This window comes from Crassostrea angulata, chromosome 9 (assembly GCF_025612915.1).
Source record: "Crassostrea angulata isolate pt1a10 chromosome 9, ASM2561291v2, whole genome shotgun sequence".
In the NCBI taxonomy this organism is placed as follows: domain Eukaryota; kingdom Metazoa; phylum Mollusca; class Bivalvia; order Ostreida; family Ostreidae; genus Magallana; species Magallana angulata.
In genome coordinates this window covers 3,208,709-3,233,822 of record NC_069119.1, presented here as the reverse complement: position 1 = coordinate 3,233,822, position 25,114 = coordinate 3,208,709, and the positions used below count along the sequence as shown (strand labels likewise).

General features: G+C 32.2%; 1 protein-coding gene across 1 annotated transcript in view; it reads left to right on the top strand.

Annotated features, from left to right (window-relative positions):
* Window positions 1–5,828: 5,828 nt before the first annotated feature.
* Window positions 5,829–25,114, top strand: part of LOC128162514 (receptor-type tyrosine-protein phosphatase alpha-like) — a 30,247-nt gene continuing 10,961 nt past the window's right edge. The window contains exons 1-9 of the mRNA XM_052825742.1: window positions 5,829–5,957; window positions 14,503–14,583; window positions 15,020–15,235; window positions 21,673–21,909; window positions 22,462–22,614; window positions 22,880–23,026; window positions 23,365–23,505; window positions 23,734–23,874; window positions 24,675–24,812. Of these exons, the coding sequence (XP_052681702.1) occupies window positions 14,514–14,583; window positions 15,020–15,235; window positions 21,673–21,909; window positions 22,462–22,614; window positions 22,880–23,026; window positions 23,365–23,505; window positions 23,734–23,874; window positions 24,675–24,812 (1,243 nt within the window). The 5' untranslated portion in view covers window positions 5,829–5,957; window positions 14,503–14,513. The remainder of the gene's footprint in view (window positions 5,958–14,502; window positions 14,584–15,019; window positions 15,236–21,672; window positions 21,910–22,461; window positions 22,615–22,879; window positions 23,027–23,364; window positions 23,506–23,733; window positions 23,875–24,674; window positions 24,813–25,114) is intronic.

The following is a 25,114-nucleotide window of genomic DNA, read 5'->3' as shown; positions in this document are numbered from 1 at the left end:
TTTATCTATTACAGATATAACTGATCAAGTGCTTTTCAATAGTTAATGACTATTTAAGGGTTGGGCAAGTCAATGGGGTGAAGTAGACTGTGATGCAATATATATATCATAATGTAAAACATATTCCTTTTTTGTGGCTTGTCTTGAAAATGACATACAGTTCCAATGAATCCTGCGGAAAGGAGTGACTAAAACAATTCAAATGAATCCTGCGGAAAAGAGTCTACCTATACATGATGCAAATACACAAAATAAGCATGCACTCCCTCTATCGCTCAAACAAAGCTGGTGGAAAACAACTTCATTGTAAAAATGATGTCATCTTCATCGATATGAAAGGAAACTTAAACAATCCTAGAAGATGATTTAGAGTAGTTAAAAAGAAATATAAATAATATAAAAAGTACCTAATCATCTTGGAACACGTTTATGTACAAATCAAGTATCTTTTCTTTTATTTCACACCAGAGACACATCTATAAAGGCAAATCGTGTCATTAGTTATCCTTTGAGACGCATTTCAACGAGTACCACTGTAATGTAGAAATGATATTTTGATAATTGCGTCTTATTTACAGATTCCTTCTTGCTGAATTATTTTCATCATATCAAATAAACGCAGAGAAAATATTCAGAATAGCAATTCACTCGTTTTTATTGGTGCATAAAAATAGTGATACATATAATTCATCAGGTAATAGATACTATCAGAGTGCAAAGGAAAAAATCAGACACCAATTTTTAACAACAAAGGATAATGAAAAAATGACCAGGAACTATTTACAATCAAACAGTGTATGTACAAGCACTGAGACCTACTGAACCTTCTTTGTTTTGCCCCGGGCTATAATGTCTCGACGTCATTGGATGAAACGTTTCATGTGATTGCCTTAGAAAATCTTTACACGGCGGGCGTCAAAATTTATACAGCAACATGGCGGACGTAACGTTATATGAGCTGATTTTTACACAAACGTTCAACCATACCTTTAATTTTTAAGCCCCAAAATGTTTGGAGTGACCCCCCCCCCCTTTGCCCGTGACGTAATAAAACGATCCTACAATGGCATCTAGGTTTGCACATACAACTGACGAGAAAGGTAAAAAGTTAGAGAATTAGCCGATGAATTTAATTGTTATACATATTATTTTGATGTCTAATTATCAAACTTTAGGTCCTTAACAAAACAAAACACTTACAAGGTTTATAACTGACTGCTCCGCCTCGCCCTCTATGGACTTTACCGACCCCACAAATTTCTGTAAACAGTCAACAATAACCCTAATAAGTAATAGTGCGTAAAATTATGTCTAGGTACTTTGTCAGGGATACAGAGAGCTACTGAAAGCTACGGTTCTGTCAATCAGAAAGTATAGATCCAAACACCTAGCCATTGATACAGATAGTTACTGAACGTTTAGGTTATGTAAATCAGACAATGTATTGATCCAAGCACTTTTATAGTGATACTGCGTATTTCTGATTGTTAAGGCTTTGTCAGTTAGATAGTGTTATAAAAGAAATTAACCTCCATTTAAGAATGTAAATTTAATCTTTATTTAGCTTCTCGGGGCATACAGGAAATAAATTCCCACGTCTTTGTTTAAAAAGAAGCATAATTCGATTTACAGTTTCTAAAACAATGAAACTATGGTGACTTTGAAGACATGATGTAAATTACTGAAAATTTAAAAAGGAAAATTAAAAAACATACAGTTTTTGTACACAAAGAGTCCACATAAACACATATTTGACTTTTGAATTTGCACAGAAGAACAAAATATGTTACGTGCAGATTATCACTTGCGATACAGAATACATTTAATTTTAGGTTGTTTCATAAAAGACAATCTATATGAAAATGATGCCAAGAATCGGAATTTCCCATGATTATAAATGTAGAGTATCTTAGTATATTTTTAGAATGTTGAATATTTTTCAAAATCCTCTAATTCCTAAGTTGTTCAAATGCGTTAGAATTTAACTATTGATAGCAATTCATTTAGAAATAGTATTAAACAACAGTATCAACGAATATATTTTTAGGATGACGGTCGTATTACAATTGAAAGATAATTGATCCCTCTTTGTTCTTATCAACTTCTAATGTGTTGAATTTTCTGCTGCAAGTTTAATTTGAAATGGATACCTTTTTGTTAGTGGCTGTATGAACAGGGTCATATTTTGTAAAAACGGAAGAGCTAAACACTCAGAGGATGTCAATGAATGTCTTTATAAGTGACCTGTTGGTCGGAAAGGCGTACACACATACGGTGAATTAGTACACAAATACCAATATACTCACTTCCTTCCTCCTAGTTGAAAACTTAACAGCGTTGTGTTAAAAACAGACAACGTAGAAAGGATGCCCTGACCTAAGGAGGAAAGAGATACTAACTACTTTTCTGCTTTAGAGTGATAATAAAAATAACTTTCTCAATTTATGAAGAAAATATATAACAAGTAATTATTCATCTTCGAACAGTAAATAGGACCCAAAGCATGGTCTCTCCTTTAATCTAAACAATCAATTCAATTTGGACACAAAATGTTGTATGACAATCTTTTAAGATTGGCATGTATTATAACAGAATCCGTGGTACTATAAAATGCACATTAATTTATTTATCTTTTAAGAGAAATACTTACTTAATTTATCTAAAGTCTAAAACTTTGAAGAAATTGTATTACATATACTAGTTTCCTAATATCAGTTCATTTTAAATCAGTTCATGTGAGAAATGAAAACAACATACACGTTTTAGATTTGTGTTCACATCAGCATCAACAAGGGCACAACTCACCTTGGATGGCACAATGGAATTGCCAATTGTCATTATGCAATTCACATTTGGTGGCATATTTTATTTTTTAAGGTGCCATCTTTTTGCTGGTTTTGTATATATTGTATATAATTTTGAACAAAATATTGTTTTTCTGTATTTTAAGGGGATCAGCATATTGATAAGTTATTTAACATTTTGTGTGAACAGCTTTGGGTCTGATCCCCTACTATGTTGTTTATATTTTTCTTTACTTTCGTCATTTTTAATAAATGACATATTTCATCATGCACAAGTGTTGAGTTCATTTATCAGACAGCAAAAACCGAGCTGCGGTGGGGTTGTGCAGCATGAGAAAACATAAAACAACAATTATGTTAATAATTGTATTTATGTGTTGAATGCTATAATTTTATTTGCTTATTTATTGTATTTTTCATGTATATGTTTGATTAGATAAGTTGCATTTCTTTCCCAGGCCTTGTAGTGGTCGTTGGCCATATTATGTAATTTCCCTGCAGTGGTCACTGTCCATGTCTATTTTTAGCCCAAATTCTTAGTCTAAAAAGCTCCAAGTGACCTATCATGTAATTGATAAAAATCCAATGGTGAAATTCTCCCCAAATTTAATTTAATAGCAAATCAAATTAAGCGATACGGTAACGTGGTTTGATGCGGTCAGTATCTGACCGGTGAGATTAGGGTCATTCTGTCTTCATCTCTGATAGTGTTAGCACGAGTAATGTTTTGATCAACCACCACCATCCCCGTTTCACCACTCCAATATTCGAAAGTTGCATGCATGTACAAAATATTGTTCTTTTGCATATGGCATATTTTATTTTTGAGGTGCCATCTTTTTGCTGGTTTTGTATATATTGTATATAATTTTGAACAAAATATTGTTTTTCTGTATTTCAAGGGGATCAGCTTATTGATAAGTTATTTAACATTTTGTGTGAACAGCTTTGGGTCTGATCCCCTACTATGTTGTTTATATTTTTCTTTACTTTCGTCATTTTTAATAAATGACACATTTCATCATGCACAAGTGTTGAGTTCATTTATCAGACAGCAAAAACCGAGCTGCGGTGGGGTTGTGCAGCATGAGAAAACATAAATATACTCACTTCCTTCCTCCTAGTTGAAAACTTAACAGCGTTGTGTTAAAAACAGACAACGTAGAAAGGATGCCCTGACCTAAGGAGGAAAGAGATACTAACTACTTTTCTGCTTTAGTGTGATAATAAAAATAACTTTCTCAATTTATGAAGAAAATATATAACAAGTAATTATTCATCTTCGAACAGTAAATAGGACCCAAAGCATGGTCTCTCCTTTAATCTAAACAATCAATTCAATTTGGACACAAAATGTTGTATGACAATCTTTTAAGATTGGCATGTATTATAACAGAATCCGTGGTACTATAAAATGCACATTAATTTATTTATCTTTTAAGAGAAATACTTACTTAATTTATCTAAAGTCTAAAACTTTGAAGAAATTGTATTACATAAACTAGTTTCCTAATATCAATTCATTTTAAATCAGTTCATGTGAGAAATGAAAACAACATACACGTTTTAGATTGGTTTGTCCCGTGCTACACTAATCAGTATTCAAAAACCGACTATAATATAGGTTTACGCGGAAATTGTGTCACATATAAGAAAAACTCAGCTGCATTCTTAATTTTTCCAATATGTTTGCATTTCTTTTCATCACTTTTCCCGAGAAAGACGTAATTTTTATCTTCTTGTGAAAGCTATTTAAGAAAATCATGCGAATATTTTTTTTATATACAGAATATCAATTCAATTAATACTTATACGTGGCGTTTAAACTACAAATTTCAGGAAATTAACATAAAAATCAAATCAAACTCAATAAGAAGGCTGTCGGAATGTCCGAGTCGATCAGTGTGACTAAACACTTAGTGAAACAGAGTGCTGAGTATAATGAACATCTAAATCGAGATAAACAAACAGTTTGTAAGAGGGATTACCCTTTGCCTATTAAATGTGTCATTCTTTAGGTCTCCTTAAAGGGATAAAGGGATATGTTCCCACGTCCTTTTGAAGCAGGAAGTATATTAGTTTTCTACCAAGGCAGCCTTTAGAAAACAAATTTTCTCGTATCTCATTTAAACCAAAAAACAGTCAACATCACATGACGTGTAAAATAAAAAAAAAGACGTGAGCCTAAAATTAACAAATGTTAAGAATGTAGGTAAAAAGGGAAATTTTGAAAACAAATGTGTACGTTATATTAACATCAATTAGGTTACACAATATCATTCATTTTGCAGAAATGATTTCTAAAATTTTACTTTAAATTTTAATTTAATTTTGATTTTTTTTTTATTCTTTCTCAAACATATCTAAAAAGACTATAATTTCAAAATTTATTAGTTTTTAACCATTTTGCCAGTGATGAGAGTAGATTTTTCAAGCAGGGTATCATAAGTAAGAAATAAATTTATGTACATAAATTCTTAGAATTTTGTTGAATTATCCAAACAAAAATTGAACCTGGTCTATTTTACCGGAAGAAAAATTTTTGACTTCGTTATTCTTTTTTTTTTAAAATCCCTTCATATGAGCTCGGTAGAGTCAGGCCAGTTTAAGCCCCAAATTTTTTTACCACACGTTGAAGTATGTAAATTTATTTGATCCTGAATAAAACCCTTCCTCATCGAAGACTGTATCAGAAAATTAAATAACAAAATGTAACAAGATTTTTTAATTTGATAAATTGTAAGGCTAGCTAGAGTCAATTTAATCAACCCATCATTATCTAAATTCTTTTTAGACCAAATGTATGTTTTACTTTTTTTCATGTTTTTTTAAATTGTATTAATTGGCGTTTTAACATTTTTAAACTAATACTTTGTAATGAAAAAGGAGAAAGACGAAAAAAATCTGATACCTTGCCTCACCTAGAAATAAATGCATTATACAGTTACCTTGCTTTTTTAACGTGATAAACACTTGCAATGATTTATAAAGGTATTCTCCGTTAGTTTTGTACATATACGTAGTGCTGAGTTTTAAGTGATGAAAACACCGGGTGTCTCGCTTCAGTGCGTCTCTCAGTTGACCTTCCGTTTGTAATTTCACTTCTCCTTTAATGATTCACATGTCAACAGTCGTGTTTCTTGCCAAGTGTAGGTAAGTTTCATTTGTTTGTAATTTAACAATTAGAGTGGTGTTTCTAGTACAAAATGTTAATGTAGTTGTGTTTTTACAAACACGGTTTGCTATTTCACATCATTTGTAAGTTTAACAACATTAAATGGAACAGCATATCTTTATTATTATTGTCGAAAATCGGACAGTGGACCATTACCTACATTATATAGGTGAAAATAGGTCTCACTGCGAGCTCTGGTTCTAATCTGTGAAGGATAGAAGGAATGTATTATTTTGTTGACAATTTTAAAAGAATTTTCTCTGGCGTCTTTTGACTTAAGATATTCAAGTTTTAAAACGTGTAAAGGCTCATGAGAATTTTACTTCCGTGTTCATCTTCAGATCATCTCTTGCGTTATTTTCTCAACAAATCTCTAAAGGAAACAAGACTCCAACCGACCAACCATTAAAAGAATAATCCCTTTTGATGATTATTTTTATATAAGATATCTCTTGCCCCTTTAACTACGCTCAGTCGAAATGTTGATATCGTCTGTCTGGACGGATTTGTCTCAGTTGGCTGTGACGGAGTGTATTGACCTACAAATTTTGATGACTTACCTGAATTAAGAATGTTACCTTGGATAGCGTAAATTAACATTATAAATAATGTAAACGTTTAATAGCTATATAATGTTTCTTGTAACTTTCGAAATGCCAAAAAAAATTTTTTTACTTATTTAGAGAACATTCTTGAACAAAAACTACATTGCATGAAAAAGTAGATATGATTTTGGGCGATTATCATTTAATCATAAAATTATTTTCAAAATCTAGATCCGCCGAGCATATTTTCTCAGTTGCCTCATTAACATAACATTCCAAACATGTACATTATTCTACCCACCCACCCCCCACCCCACTCTGCGCCTATTATTAATACTTTGTTAGACGTTATTATTATGATGAATATTATTTTAATAGAAAGTTGTAATAGTGCGCTGAGTAGCTACACTTTAAATACGGCTGATTCTGCTATATGTGAGTAATAGTAGTTGGTTTTTACCTTTGGTAAATAAATGTAAGAACTGATGCGTTTTCGGTGACGTTTTATGCCTTTTCTTTCCTCAAATTTTACTTCTGAATGCGATTGACTTCGATAGACATGAATTAGAGCCTTATAGGCATAATTTATTTAATTTACCCTTAAAATCCAAAGTCGACTGATTTGTACACCTCCCTCTACGGACTAGAGAACAGAGTTCAAACTTGTGTGTATCTTAGGTACATGCATGACTTGTAGAAATAAAAGCGTGACCAGTTTTATTCATATGGTCATCGTCTACATCTCATGCAGGAAGGATTGCTTAAAAAAGTTGATAAGTTTCCGACTCAACAAAATATCAAAATATAGACTTAAGTGTTCATCAATTTATATCATCAAAATAAGAAATTTTAGAGTTGATATTTTTTGGCTCACTAGTTCATTTGATAAAAAAGCTAACCGCGAGTTTCTTGTGACGTAACGGTTGCGTAGGAAAAGATTTCTTAGAATTGGTAAGTGGCTACAGTTTGACCTGACCTTGTTACGTAAAAAGCTTTGATATGATGGACACGATCACAGGGGATATTTTTATTTCATTAAGCTCATTATTTGTTAAACGCGACAAAAAGGGGAAAAACTAAACATTAAAACCAGGAAAAAATACTTATCCGTACCTATGCTTGAATTATGAAGATGTTGATACAAATTGAAAAGGTTGACTTGATTTACATAATAGAAAAAATATTTAGTCTGATTAACTATTAAGCACTAAAGGATACCCCGCGCAAGCGCGGGAATTAACACAATAATATAATAGAATGCTTAATATGTTGAACCATTTTTTTTTCATTTTTGTATATCCTAAAACCAGCGTCACACGGGAGGACGTACACGGTACAGAAATACAAAACACCAAGTACTCACTTCCTCATCCATTAGTAGAAATTAAACAAGGTTAAGATTTAAAATATTACGTAGTTTCAACTGAAGGATGTTTCGTCCTAAAAGAGAAAGGGAACACTTAACTTTCTGGCTCATAGTGATGATAAAGAGAGGTGTCTAATTTTTTTAAAAACAAAAATAACGAGTAGCTATTAATCTTTGAATCCATTTTTATAGGACCCAAAGCATGTTTCACCCTTTAATTTATACAATTCATCACAATTTGGACACAGAATATTGATTGTCGTTAATTTAAGGTGTACATGTATAAGAAAAATCCTTGGTAATGTAAAATGCACATAAGCATAATTATCTTTTGGGGAAATATCGACCATTATTCCTAAACTATAAAACTTTTAAGGAATTGCATTACTGGTTAACTTACATTAATTAAAATGGATTTAGTGCATTAGTTAGCTCAAATTAATAAATACAATGTATCATGACATATACATAGTATATCGACGCAAAATGCCAGGGTCAGTTGTCGAGTGAGATATAGAGCTCACAGTATTTTGTTATGCGAAAAGGCCAGGTCTTGTTTTGTTTACATTTTGAATGTTGACTGAACAATTCCAGTTTCAGACCTAAAATGAATGAGAAAAGCTCTCAAATTTAGTTTGGAACAATGTTATTTGATGGAACAATAAGTATTAAAAGTATTTTTTTCTATTTTTTATTTATTAAACCAATGTGAACATAAACATGGTACAAGCCTCAATTACAATACAAAGAATTGTAAACTCTGCATTTTGCCTATAACTCTAAGACAGACACTCTAAGAATTAGATTGATCACTAGAAATGCATTACTAAAGCACTGTTAACATCAAACAAGAAAAACAAATTGACCAAAGTCGAGACCATGCAGCTTCTGGAGTAAAATCAATACTGTTTCGTCGAGGCAAGTTTTAACCAGGAAGATTTTACGAATAGCTGAATCAATCGTAGTGACCAAACACTTAGTTAACAGAGCGTTACTGAATAAGTCAACAGTTTTTAGGAGGGATTAGCCTTCGCCTTTTAAATGTGTCATCTACCCTGTCGTGGCGTAAACAAGGTTACATTCCCATGGTTTTTTTTAAGCAGGAAGTTTATACTTATTCTCCACTAGACTAGTCATGTGGAAAGAAGGTTTTTCTTTATTCTTATTAGAAAACATAAAACTGTCAAAATTACATTGGTTCATTGTTCAAATCAGTAACTATTCCATCCATTTATAAATGTAGAGCAAACTATAAAAATCAAAAACAAATGCAAAAAAGGGTGCGCGGTTAAAAAAATTGTTATGAGAATATGTGAAAATCAAATTTTAAAAAAAGATTTGTAATTTAAAATTAAAATCAATTTAAAAAAATGTCGTTCCTTTTTGCTGTTTTAATTTCTTTATAAGCTTTAGCGAATAAATATAACTCAGATAAATTTGCATTAAATTTTAAATTCAACTTTAAATTCTTTTATTTTTTTCAATACACTAAGACAGATATAAACACCTGTAAAATAGGAGCTTCGAACCAATTTGCAAGTAACGAGTGCACATTTTTCAAGAAGAGATCGATAGGTGAGAAAAAAATTTATGTACATAATTCTGAAAACGTCATTGTTTAATCCAAACTCAAAAAAAAATTGGGTCTATTTAAAAGAAGAACATTTTGCCATGGTTATTTTGTTTTAACTCTTTCATATGAGCTCAGGATATTAAGGCAGTTTCAGATGAATATATTCAGTACACGTAGAAGTAAGCATCCTAACTTATCTCATCCTAAATAAACAATTCCTCATTGACGACCGTGTAAGAAACTTAAATAAAAAGGTTACCGAATTCTTAATAAATCTATCTGTTGTTAGGCTAGCTAGAGTCCATTATTCATATAGTGACAGTAATAAATTGTACTATATTGTGTTATCGTCATTCCAAGGAATATTTGTCTATTAACTATACTTTGTATTAAAAGGGTTGAATAACGAAAGTTTCCTTTCACTTCGTCACGCCGCAAAAAATTTAAAAACGTAATATACAGTTTTATTTGGGGTTTTTTTTTTTTGCATGATAAATATTTGCAATGATGTAAAAAAGTTTTCTTTATTAGGCTAGTACATATTTTTAGAGTTTGTTTTGTTTTGAGTGAAGGAAGCACTGTGTGTGTCAAGCTTCAGTGCGTCTCTCAGTTGTACGACATACTGCCTTCCGTTTGTAATTTCACTTCTTAATGATTTACATGTCAACAGTGGCGTCTTTGGCGAAGCGTAGGAAAGTTTCATTTGTTTATATTCTAACTATCAGAGAAGTGTCTGTAGTACAAAATGTAAATATAGTTGTGTTTTTACATACACGTTTGCTATTTCACATCATTTGTAAGTTTAACAACGGTAAATGGAACAGCATATCTTTAGTATAATGTCGAAAAGTGGACAGTGGAAAATTGCCTACATTATATAGGTGAAAAGAGATCTCACTGCGAGCTTTGGTTCTAATCTGTGAAGGATAGAAGGAATGTACTTTTAAAAGAATTTTCTCTGGCGTCTTTTGACTTAAGATATTCAAGTTTTAATACGTGTAAAGGCCCATGTGAATTTTACTTCCGTGTTCATCTTCAGATCATCTCTTGCGTTGTTTTCTCAACAAATCTCTAAAGGAAACAAGCCGCCAACCGACCAGCCATTAAAAAAAACCCTTTGATGATTACTATTATATAAAATGCGTCTTGCCTCTTAAACTGCGCTTATGTCGTCTGTCTGGACAGATTTGTCTCAGTTGGCTGTGACGGAGTGTGTTGACCTACAAATTTTGAAACCAAACTGAATTAAGAATGTTACCTTGGATAGCGAAAATTAACATTATAAATAATGTTAACGTTTAATAGCTATGTACCTTTCAAATTGCAAATAAAATATCTTTACTTATTTAGAAAACATTCTTTAACAAAAACTACTTTGCATAAAAAAGTAGATATGATTTTGGGTGTTAATCATTTAATTATAGAATTGTTTTCAAAATCTAGATCCGCCGAGCATTTTTGTCAGTTGCCTCATTAACATAACATTCCAAACATCTACTGTTCCCAGACCCCTACCTATTCTTAATACGTTGTTCGATGTTATTATTAAGGCTTATTGTTTACGATCGGTTTCTTTTTCCCTATTATTATTTTTTTTCTTACAAAATTTGTGCAGGCAATTTTTCGGAGGAAGTGGGCTCAGCCGATTTTCATTAAAACTTTCAGATCTAATAGATATTAATCCGAACTTAATATACAATTCTTTTTATTTTGATGAACGGAATTTTTTTATTTTGATGATGTCATTTCCGTTCTTGAGATAAGGACGTTTAAGCTATTTTTAGAGGGTCGGCTTGTCCAGGGATCTCCTCCTAAATGGTAAAATATATTCAGTTCAAACTTTCAGGGATTGTAGACAAGAGATTGTAGATGTGCTACTTGGCATTCATATTTGTCATGCTCAAAAGACGTTAAAGCTCGCCTGGTCCCAAAAATTGAGAGTAAAAAACGTTGTAATTTCTCATAGTTTTCTTTGTTTATCTCTTTTCGGAAAAATATTTAGTTTACATGTTATGGGGAAAAAATAATATTTACAAGACCTTTCTTTAATATAAAAAAAGGGGGCTTGCTTCTCCAATTAGGGGATCAAAGGGCTCTAAATTCTTTTGTCTGTACCCCTTTACTGAGGGATATTTTGTGAAAGGTTATTGAAGCAAATATGCTTATCTTACAGTTAAGTATGTCAGCAATGTAATGATTTTATCATGTGTTGAGTATTTAGGGGTGTTAAGGGGTCAACAGTCCAAACTTCTGATCTCCCATATCTTAGAGAGGATAAATTTTTGAAATGCAGTATATAGGAAAAGATGCTAAAAATGATGTACTTAATAATGTGCAATCTTCAAAATTTCGTTAAACGGTCTTTATAAGGAGATAAAACGTTCTTTCACATATATCTCAAGAATGGTTACGAATCTCTAAACACTTGTTGAAGAAAATGTTTTGAGAATTAAATGACCATTCATTTGATATCAAGAAAAAAGGACTGGTCCCTCAAATTAAGGGACCAAAGGGCTTTAAAGTTTTTTATGTGTAGCTCTTTACCGAGGAATATTTTGTGAAAGGTTATAGAGGCAAACATATTTATCTTACAGTTATATATCCAAGCAATGTAATGATTTTATCATGTGTTGAGTAATTAGGGGTTTTTAGGGGTCAAAAGTCTAAAATTCTGATCTCTCATCTCTCAGAAAGAAAAAAATTTTGAAACGCAGTATATAAGAAAATAATTCTCAAAATGATATACTTAATAATATGCAATCTTCAAAATTTCGTTAAACGGCCACTATAAGGAGAAAAGGGATTTGTCATTAAAACGTTCTTTCCCATATATCTTAAGAATTTCTTAACACTTGTTAAACAAAATAATACGTTTATATATCGTAACAATGTTATGATTTTCTCATGCGCTTACATTATTAGGGTTTTTAGGGACTAGAGGTTATAAACTTAAATTTTTCTAACTGGATTGGAAAAAAATGCAAGTATTTTAAAACTCAACGTAAGGGAACTCATAAAAAGCGACACAGGAAAACATTTGTACTTAACTCCTTTTTCCAAATATTTTTTTTATCATCAAATATCAAAGTTGATGATGTCATATCACCTTCTAAAAATCGAGAGGAAGACCTCCTCGTTGCTCGCAACGAGATCGTTTCTAGTTATGATTGATTGATATTTTGATAGTAAATTGTAATGGCACGCTGAATAATGGCTAAATCTTCTATTCGTAAGTTATATTAGTTTTAATTTACCTTTGGTAAACTAAAGTTTCTGTGAAGAACTGATGCGTTTTTAGTGTCGTTTTGTGCCTTTTCTATCCTCAAATTTTACTTCCTAATGCGACTGACCTGAACAGACATAAATAAGAGCTCCTTAGACATGATATATTTACTGTACACTTACAATCCGGAGTTGTTGACTGATTTGTACACCTTCCTTCACGGACAAGAGAATAGAGTTCAACCTTTGTCTACCTGAGGTACATGCATGATCTTTAAAATAAAAATGTGACCAATGTAATTCATAGGTAATCGTTAAATGAAGTTTATTAGTTTCTGACTCAACAAAATATAAAAAATAGACTTAAGTGTTAATCAATTTACATTATCATAATAAGAAATTTAAATGTTGACATTTTTTCTTACTTCAATTCATGTTTGCATTTGACAAGTCATTTAATATGAAATCTAACCGTGACTTTTTCGACGTAACGGTAGCGTAGGAAAAGGTTTTTGTTTCTTAGAATTGCTTAGTGGCCAAAGTTTGACCCAACTTTGTTACGTAAAAAACTTTGATTTGATGGACACGATCACAGGGTGATATTCTCTATTTGATTCAGCTCATAAATTGTTTAACGGGACAAAAGGAAGAATACAACTTCAAGGCAGATATAACTTTTTTACACAGTTACCAAAAGAAAAACTAAACATTAACACCGGGGATAATACTGATTCCTACTATCTGTGCTTGAATTACAAAGATATTGCAACAAACTGAGCTGAAAAGATGGAATGGTAAACCATAAAATTAACGAAATTGAAGACATATGACCGATGATATTTTTATTTTCGTATTATCACCGATGTGCTATCGATTTGTCCAGTGTGAGACAGCAGTAGGAGCTTTTTCTGTCTTACACTGTGTATTACTACACCGTAAAGCGTAAAAGCGTAAAAAATGTTCTGCTGTAGAAAAATGCAAAACGATGGATTTAGATTATCCATTAGGTAACTGTTTGCATAATTAATTACATTTATCATTTTTTTTACTGAAAAAACTTCGTTTTCTCTCATTTTGACTTGCACTATTTGAAGCACGCGTAGGGTTAAATCGAAAGTAATCTGTTGAAAGTCATAACAAAAAGTTGTCATACATTATTTTTTAATGTAAACTAATGCGAGAAAAATAATCATTCATTATATACTCGTGTGGGATAGTGAAATTCCACGGAAGCGGCCACGATTCACGGACAAGGACTCGGCTAAGCCTTGTCCTAGACCGTGAATATTGTACCCTGGATTTAAAATATTCCAGATTCGTAATTATGAATGATTTTATTTAAAAAGTAGGTTCAATGCACTATCAGATACTATCGCATCTAAAGACAGAGTTTGATGTAAAATCACTAATTGAAGCATGATGGATAATTTCAAATTTTTTTGAAAGTCTGTCATCCTTCATTTGCGTTGTTTAACTTTGCTTTAAAACATAGAAACATCGTTTTACATGTATTGCCCTAGTATGTCGTGCGTTTAAATTATGTAAAGACTCGATGAATACTTCCTTCATTGAATATTATTAAACACAATTTCTTAAACAAATAATACAATGTACATGTTAACATGGTTTGAATATTCAATTCAGTATGAGACATAATAAATATTATTATTGTCCATCATTCCATCATAGTAAATTTTTATCCTAATCATTTATATACACTATAGTTTATTTGCATTTTTGCTTACAAGGAATTTCTTTTTTATGTTTATTATTTGTTCGACCTAATATCCTCTATTGTTAAGAATGTTTATTTGTAGATACAGGAATCATGCACAGTTGCCATTGTATCTTCGCAGCACTTGTATATTGTCTTCTGTTTCATAAAAACCAGGCCTACCGTATGTATACTCAGTTTATTAGATCTTAATATGGAGGAGTGACAATGGAGAAAGTTAATCTATTAATGATTTTTACTTTAAATACAATTATATATGTCAAATCCTAATATATATAAAGAAAAATATTTGCAACAACCAATGCACCCATTTAAGTTTAAGTTTAATTGCCCTATCAAAGGCTTCTAACGAGAGTGAACTTTTTGTTCTTTTTCAACTGTTTTAAGTCAAATAATATTGAACTTTTTATTGTTTTTTAGTAGTTTTTAATCAAGTTTATCTCTTTAAGGTTTGTTATAAAGAATCATCGACAATTTAGAAAATAGCTGAATTTTGTGACAGCTAATGTAACAACTATTGTAAAATGTCGTTGATAAAATGACGTCGCTCGCGTGACTCTATCACATGGAATTATTTTATTTTTCACTTATTACTGAAGGTAACCTTGTTGTTCGTGGCCTTACAACTGCAACACAGATCTCCGACTACGGAGTCTTTTCCGCCGACAGGACCATTGACGGTTATCCAAACAGACTGTGGATGACTGACGGTTCATGTTCACACACAGGGTCTGGCCAGACTGAAGCGTGGTTGAAGATAATCCTAGACAAGGTTTACAACGTAAAACAAGTACGCTTCTGGTATAGAAATGATCGTAAGTATGCCAATTCCACATGTGAAGAAAGAAAGTCAACGTATGCACTGCATTTCATAAACGATATTTAGCTTCACTCTAAAACATATAATGAAAGAATTGTGTTTGCAATGCAAAATATCATAAAAATAGAATCAAGGTAAGAAATGACATTATATAAATAGTGCCTGTTTGGGAGAGCAACAGTTGAAATTGACACCCCGAGGAAAACATTGTCAACCGACGCGAAGCGGAGGTTTGGCAAAGGTTTTCGAGGGTGTCAATTTCAACTGTTATACTCCCAAACAGGCACTATTTTTTTTATTATACTGAATGTCTTAATTTTAGAGATTTTTTATTGCTTTTATATAGAAATGAAGTGAATTGCACGGCGAACCGTACGCGCATAATTTACGCACATGTAACAATTTATTGTGTTACCGTTGCTAAGTGTGTTGCTAACGCTGAGGGTAATAGAACGGATTATCAATTGTGTCTAAATTAATCAAATTTCAGTATTTAACATGAAAGTATAATAATTATACAAATGTGCCCTTATACTAAGAAAAAAAAAATTAATAAATAAATACAGATTTGTTATACCCTTACAAACATGGGAATAAATTCTGCTGATTTTCCAATCCGAAATGTTTTTTAAGATTTCCTTAATTGCATTTCGATTTACATTTATTTAAATGATGGATTTCATTAATTTCCGTTTTAATTTGAATGAAAATCACAAATTATAATAACAGCACCTTTTTGTCAGTATAATTTTAAGTCTGTTGAAATCCTTGGAGGGGGTTTAAAGAAAATCGAGGAAATAAAAAGAAATGATAGAAAAAAAACAACTTTTTCGATATTCTATGTTAAAACCTTTAAGCGGAACACCTCTCGTTGCTTGCAACGAGATCGCTTTTATGTATTAATGCAATTCTTTCCCATGAACAGTATATCAATGGGTCAAAAGGTTACATGTTAATACGTATAAAAAGACTATTTTTCATTGATCTAAAATGTTTCATAGAAGATACCACAGAGTCTGCGTCATCGGTTTTATATTTGGATATTTTACTGAAAATGGACATTGATGGTAATCTAACAACAAAAATCCCACTTATTTTCTCTTAGCAGTGCCGAGCTACTATTTATGTTTAAAGACGACAGTTATTCAAATTCAAATGTAGCAAAAAAAATACAGAAATGAATCTAATTTTTTAGCAAGGGACAAAAAAGTATTGAAAACCTTTACACAAAAACACAAGAAACTACATGTAATAATATTGATCAAATCTTTATGAGGCAATATAAGTCTTCCCTCCTCATCGCCTATAATGGATTCTTTTAAATATAACTAAATTGAATGTACTAGTACAGTACATGAACAGTACATGTTTGATTTTCTAGGCCAGATAATATTTAGATGGAAAATTTTTATTTCTCTATTTATAGTTTGTTTACCAGGAGAACTGGGAAAAACATGTGACCAAGACAACTGCAATTTCTAGACTTAGTATAACATTTGTAACGTGTCGAGGGGTCCGTACCTAGTCAATTCTAGGGTCTGGGTGTTGAATATAAAAATATCAAACAATAATAATTTTCCTCTCTAAAATGATTAGTGATTACAATTGGCCTACAAATATTTACAAAATGGCCTTCCCTTACTTAGGGTAAAATCACAAATGAATCTGGTCGGCCGGGATTGAAACTTTATTAATACCACGAGGTAAACACTATTATATGCCTTATTCAGGCGGTAGTGAATACCCGCGGCACGCCCTAGCTGGGTAACCTACTGAAGAGGTAAACCCTTAGTAGAGGCAGTCACTGTGTTAATGCCTTATGCAGGACGGACAGTGTACAACCTCTAACTAAAGGCGTACCCCTTCCCTAATACTACTAGAGTATCAGCGACGACTAAGCTAGGCTAACCTCCAAGAGGACAGCCTCTATAATAACCAACTAGTGGTCAAACACGGTTGGTCCTTTTAATATCAATGTGGTAAGCCACTCTCTCAAGGCAACCCACCTACCAAAACCGTACCTTAGTCTTGCAATTTCTCTCTCTCTCTTTTCAATGAAGACTGCTAGGGAAAAGAACGCTGCAGCTGCGACGCACTCGTTTATATACCCTCTGTGGGTCACGTGACAATCTCAGCTGGTTGCCAGGCGACAATGCAAACACAGATATCATGTGCCGTACGCATGATTCAACATTACATAACATAAAATCGTTACACATTTCTGATGTTTAATATTGAATAAAGGTTTTTAATTCTGAGAGGGCAGATATGGGAAAACAAAACATTTTATTCGAGACAGTATATCCCTATAATGAGATTACACCAACTACTGATAGAGCAATTATGAAGGTCTTCCGTTTCCAACGGGAGACCTTGTACTGATTCCGTTGGAAATTCTTCATTATTATTTTTTTCTTCTTTTTCTTCTAGACGTTTCTTTAAACTGTAATATCTCGCTTGTTTGTCATTAGATTGTATTCACATTTTCAGGGTTTTTTGGAAATGACAATAGCTTAATATAGCACAAAATATTGTGAAATCGCTACTTCCGTTTTTGAGTTATTCCCCTTTGAATATTTTTAGTGGGTCTCGTGTACCTGCAAAGGCTCCGAGTTGATCCGTAGCAAGTAGTTAATTTACAAATCTTTAATATAGACATATTGAACGCTGTCCTCCTAGTTTTACATGTTTAATTAACCCACATATACTTCTTAAAAAATTACATCGAAATTTATGTTTCAAAAAATGTTAAATTTTGCTTATATTTTTGCTCAATAACATTTAGTTGTAAATTTTTTCTAGACACATATAGAACAAAAATTGTGCAGAATATTAAGAGCTTTCATTTGATACCTAAAAAGAGGGCTTGCCCCTAAAATGAGGGGTCTAGATCCCTTAAAAAGTTTTGCTTTATAACTCTAAAACGGTAAATTTTTCGATATGGGCGTCGTTGCAAAAACTGTTGTTTGTGACTTTATTGATCTCATAAAACTGTTTTTGTGTTCGAGTATTGCATTATATGAGTGTAAAAAGTAATACGTGTTGACCAGCACTCGCGGCAATTTGGCCAAGTTAACGAAACTCTCCCTCGCCCGCGGCGGAGAGAATCGGTCACCATGGTCACGGCCGGGCTACCTGGCGGTCAGCGGTTATCCAATACACGAGAGTTGCATCTCTCATATATGAGTTTATTTAGCCGCGAACTCTTAGATGACACACACTTAGATGAATATGAACGTGTTTGAGTTTATATAGCCTTAAATACAAGAATTGTTTTAATTTTATGTTATACAAGTTTGTCCATCTTGTATTTATTTAATTAAACATTTGAGTGTAAGTGAACATTAATGAACGATATTACTCCACATCGGAAACATCGTCAGACATAAATTAATGGTTGGTTTGTGTATCTAATTGTTTTAACCCCCCCCCCCCACAAATATATATTGATGATCATCCCTCGCACATGGCCGAGGAGATCCAGCGCGAGTGGACAAGTGATCCGCGGTCGGCTCGTGTTCTTCTACATGTACCTTATTACGCGTTCATGTTTCATATTTTGCACGGAGAGAACTATATTTTATTATGTTTTCAACTATTATATAGGTTTAAGATGAAAAGATAAATTTATTTTACTTGTACAGTTGATTAAGCATTGATTTAATTATACGATATCGTACAAGGTAGTTTAAAAATCAAATCAAATTATAATCAAAGTTCCATGTTACATGTTTGCGGTAGGTGCTAGCACGATAAAAGAATGTCCTGAATTGTCCTGAATTGGGGCATTTGATGATTATTTTAAAGAATATTCACATGAGTTTTAAACAACTTAAGATTAGATTCTATCGGTCACATATTAATCACAATGGTTGTTCGTTTCAGTGTGGAAGCGAACTCATTGCTGCCCCCCCCCCCCCTCATCCCGCCCCGCTGACAAGTGCTTGCGCTGGATTTTTTTTTAATTGGCGAAAAGATACTAGTATACAGATCTGTCGAAAATCATTTTTGGTGACTTCTTCTTATGTGTAACATTTTCTCCACGACGTGTTTCACTTTCCCACCCGTTTGTTTATTCGGTCAGTCTGTGTTAATTCAATCGCAACGTGCGACCGAAAATCTTGTGTCGCTTCAGCGCACACAGCTCAGAACAAATGTAATTGAGTAACAGTTGGAAGGGTGCTTTTATAAACAATAAGAATATTGTTCGAAGTCAATCATTTTCACATTTAAGATGTGAAATCGTAACCTGAGAATGTGGCTAATAAATTATTCTGTTCAACACGCTAAACTTCTATAGTTATGAACAGAATAATTCATATTATATCATAATTAAAAGTTTGAAGTCAAAGGAAATTTTGTTCTTGGGAAATACGACTTCATTATATTCCTATGCAATGCAGTCGATCGCCATAGAAATCATCAAAGTACTGCAAGTGTCGACAGATTTCTTATTTCTTTGAAAGACCATAATAATTCACTTGACTTGCAGACTATACAATAGCGACTTATCTGCCTCCCAAAAATATATTTGCTTCTCAAAGTTACACTTAATTGAGATAGATGTGCGTTATTGGGGATTTTATTTATTGCTAATTGTATGAAAATTGATTTAAAAAAACAACTTTCAATTGAAGTTGTGTATTATGAGGTTGTAATGCAACTTAATTTACTTACAAGGCTAGCTACAGCCAGTGGAATACTAATTTTAGGTGAACAATGAATACCCAATATATTAAAATACAAGATAAATAGTTTCCAGAACTATAATACTATGCATGTGTATATGAAGGTTGCACCCTTATTTCTATGGCTGTAAGTGAGGAGGTAAAGGTGTATTGATGTACATACAATGTTTGACTGCACATACGTATTCCGGACCGTGGCTATAGACGATACCCATGATAGCCTTTTATACATCTATGCGCAGTTTGATCTAGAAACTGACCAGTTTCATAACTTCTTCGAATTTCTCTAACACGGACTGTCTAATTCTTTCCCAGAATTCCCGTTTACGCAAGCGCAATTGAAGTTTTTTTTTCAATTTAATTAGTCAACCCACTGACATAAATATATGGATTTTGCATATAATTATTTATCGTCGAGAGAAGTAATATGCATGTCTGTTAATAATGTTATTTGATTCACGTTACATAGCGGTGTCTCTATGAAACAGCACCATCTGGTGTAAAATTTATATGCTCGCTTTTGCATAAATTCTCCCGCTTATCTTTTTTTTAGCTGATTATATTTTATTTTGAATGTCCAAGTCTACTCGTATCATTCAATAATATCAGACGACACACATTTCCCTGTAGAAAAGTTCAGAAATGCCATCAATTTTGACTAATTACTAAATTTTGTCAGCACGTAACAGTTCTAAACTAGTCTTCCAGTCTTCCAAAATTTATAAAGATTTAAATAAAGAAGTCATCTAAGAGAAAAGGTGATGTGTTTTGTAGGCGGGTTCGGTTTTTAAAAAAAATACAATTCCTGACATGAATCATGAATACAGACTGTTTATAACAATGCTTGCTACCCTTTGAAACTTTAACTCGCCATTAAACATCTCGTTTTTTAAAGAATTTTTGAAACGATTACACAAACTGTGTTCGACGAATAGTTTTCCTAAAACATTTTCTTCCTTTCTTTTTCAAAACACGTTTTATATACAGGCTTTCAATCACAACACGTTTTTATAACATTATAACATTATTAACATCATTATAATCGTTTGACACCATATCACATATATTTTCAACCAGCAGCAACAACGGAAGACCTACTCGTGGCTTTGCCATGACCCCTTTTTGTGTTATAACAAAATTCTCTGTGTTACATTTATAGCATTTCCTAAACATATGGATCCATTTACATGTACTATAATTATGTTATTCAAATAAAAAAAAAACAGAAAAACATTGATAGAAAATTAGAAGCCACAGTATTTATAATGGCGATTTATCTTATACTGTTTGTAAAACCTGCATGTAAAACCTTCAAAAGATTATGATAAAGAAAAAAAACTCTTGCTGATTTAAGCAATTTTGGTAACAAAGCTACAGAACAAATTGCTATTCTAAACTTAAAAGCAGCGCTTCATTCTGTTTTGTAATATGTTTTGTAATATGAATTGACGATATATTTACTATATATTGTTTTCATATACTCTTAATATTTTTGATTTATTGCAGCGATAGTTAAATTTGGCTTTTTTCTTATTACTATATCTAATTTCTTCATACCATAATTAGATACATTATCATCTTTTCAAAAATCTAGCAGCGTTTTATGACTTTGACTTTCATTCATTTTTTATTACACGTTAAATTACAGAAGTTTAAGGTTTTTTTTATTGTAAAGTTAACGTTTGATTATAAAAGCTAATTTTATAATGAAGTTAATGTTTGTACATATATGTATATCTTATAGGAGGTAGCGCTTGGCTAAGCACCATTAGGTTGCACTACTACTCGTTGTATTATTACAATACATCTGGAAACCCGGTATTATGTTACAAAGATAATACAGTCTACAGTACACCAATCCCTATGCCATCCACGATTGAATGCCCAAGTAAAACTAAAATCATCATGTTCTACACCAACAAACCGAGCCCTCAAGACGGCAGTCAAGCCTTCTTAGAAATTTGTGAAGTGAAAATTTATGGTATGTTTGTATAAATCTCATTATAGATGAAATTTTTTTATGAACTGATCGTTGGCAATATGTTATTGAATTGACTAAATATCGTATGCTGGAGGGTTTTTTTTTTTTTTTTTGGCATGATTTAATTTTGGTGGATTTAGGCCAACAAGGTACCTTTAATTTTGGCGGATGTAATTTTTGTGACTCCTTTTTCCTTCAATAAAAAACGAAATAAGCTAATACCTCTTCCACTGAAGTCAATTACCCCTTTGAATAAGGAAATGTAATATGATGAATAAACAATTCTTATTCATTGAAATGTTTATTTTTTAATTGTTGACATTAGTTTTGTATTGCTTGTGAGTAAATATACATTATGATCTGTTACACTGTGTGATGTAACAATTATTCTTTTTACCCTGAACACACACATGTTTGAAAACAAAAGACATAATATTAGTTGATTCTCAGAAATCGCTGAATTAAGCCAAACGTATATCCCGCCAAAAACAGCTATACTGTAAATAGCACTTTTATCGCACATAACATATTGAGTTGACAAATAAATTACAGGTTGTGAAGCACATCAGTACGGAGAAAACTGTACAGACTGTAACGCCAAGTGTACAGACTGTGACATAACAAGAGGATGTGTGTCATGCCAAGGAAAGTTTACCGGAAGTGAATGTGATTTATGTCTACCTGGTTACATGGGAAATAATTGCGGTAAGGTTCTTTTCCCTTTTTTTTAAAAATACTAATTCAAGTAAGAACTTGTTCAAAAGTGTTTTTCCCCAAATCAGTTTTGCACTTTCAACATGGTGTACTGTGGTTTCATGAATATTTGTGCGTATTAATTTTGGTAGATTTAATGAATTGCACAGTTTCAAGGAACTCCACAAAATTAGGTATTCAACGAACATTGATAAAAGCATAGTATATGATGAAATATATGCTGAAATTTCAAATCAACATATTAACCATTGTATAGAGAGAATATGTACAACTGGATGGTATGGACAGAACTGTAGCATGGAATGCAGTGGCCACTGTTTGGATGATGATACCTGTTTTCATGTGAACGGTACTTGTCAAAGAGGGTGTGCCCCTGGATACAGAGAACCGACTTGTTCAAAAGGTACGTTATCTTAATTTGAAATAAAGTCTGTTTCGCCCTTATTTGCTTTTAAATTCAGCAAAATATTTTAATGAAAAAAAATTAAAGACGATAAAGATGATAAAGTATCTAAATAAGTATTGATTCACACACACGCAAAATCATTAATAGTAACAATAATCCATTCTAATGAAACAAGAAATGTGCCTTACTCTCGTGTATTTAGTGTCAGTACTATATAATATCAAATCAGATATTTGTTGTAGAATAACGAGCAGTTAAATAATGTTTACATAGCATGTTATCATATACGAATTACAGTGCAAGAAGTATTTAAAAGATTTAGTTTATATCTACAGAATGTATCAATGGAACTTACGGCCTTGGGTGCCTGGAAAATTGTAGTGGTAATTGTTTTGAAAACCAAACATGTGATTTTATTAGCGGCGCATGCCAAAACGGTTGTAGCAAAGGATGGACTGGTTCAAATTGCTTCACTTGTAAGTAATTGTTTCATGTATAATATATTTTCTTTCCATCTTAAATTCATTTCAAACATTTATCATATCAATATCAAACATGTGCAAGATAATAATATTTTACACTGAAAAAAATCTGAATATCTTAAAATAAAAATGGGTGTATCCTTAAACCAAACTGGAAAAAGAAAACATAAATTGCGGTTTTGATTCCAACAGTTGTTAATGATTTTGTTTCCTACTTCGCAGCTTGCAGTAACGGTACATATGGTGAAAACTGCCAGTACAATTGCAGCGGACACTGCTTCCAAAATGAAACTTGTAACAGACTTGAGGGATATTGTCCCAATGGCTGTGACATTGGTTGGGATGGGGAAGCGTGTGACAGAGGTTAGAGAAAACATTATATGAATCAATGACAAAAGTATTGGTTTTCTAATTATCAAAAATTATTATATATATTTACATCCACAAAGTCTGATTCCCTCTATATCTTGCGGAAATTAGTTGCAATTCATGGCTCTGTAGGAACTGACAGAACTGAAATCTAAACGCTGCATTATCGATTGGTTGCGAATTTTAGCAACCTGAGGAAAAACACGGACTGTATAAATAATAATGAAGATCTCAGACTCAGACCTTCATAGAATACCATTATACTGGGGGTTTTTTTCAATTATTTTACGTACTGGTTTACATTAACAGTATTAAATAAATTTTACTTGCGCTTTCATGTTTATCATTTTGTAAGAAATGAAGATTAAAAATGCAGAAAATATAACGCTAGTTATTTATTTTTCTGCAAAGTTGCCTCCTTCATATTTCGCACAAATCATCAAAGAAAGCATTTTGTTGTTTTTATTTTCTTAACAAAAAATAATAATATAACATTAAATTTCAAACTTGAGTAAACCAAGTATGATAAAAAAATTTTGTTAACAAGTGGGTGAAATTTGGAACATATTCATTTGACACCTTCAGGCGAAATAATCGATTCAGAACTATGCTGGACTCAATTAACATGAATATGAATCTAAAACTAAATATAAGAAGTAAACCTTTATAAATAATTCAAAAGTCTTGCTATGATTTCAAAACATTAGTTTCAACACATATTCATTCGAGTATAATGTGGACTTTAGAATATTTTCAGCTAGAGAATTTATATCATTTTGAAAACTTCTGTGTAGAATGTCCTTCCGGGAGTTTTGGATTCCACTGTAACAGTACTTGTGGGGATGGTTGCAAGGATAGGATGTGTCACTCAGTAACGGGGACGTGTACCTTGGGCTGCAGGGATGGATGGATCGGTGGCACGTGCGACCAAGGTTTTTCCTTATTTCTCCTTATAAAGAATATGAATTGAGGTCCTGTTTTTTTTAAGAGCAAATTTTAATTCATTTTTAAACTAAATGATTAGTTATGAACAGTTTTTCCTTATCCGTATGTAAATATGAAGTTTATTTTACATGATTTTTGATAATTTTTAAATTCTATTAGTTTATAATATGGAAATAAAAAATCAACTTTTTCACGCAATATTTTTTTTCATAAAACGGATTATTTAAGGCAGTTTTAAAATGTCTTCTTTCGGAAAAAATGAGACTAGGCATGAAAAAGAATATTGTTA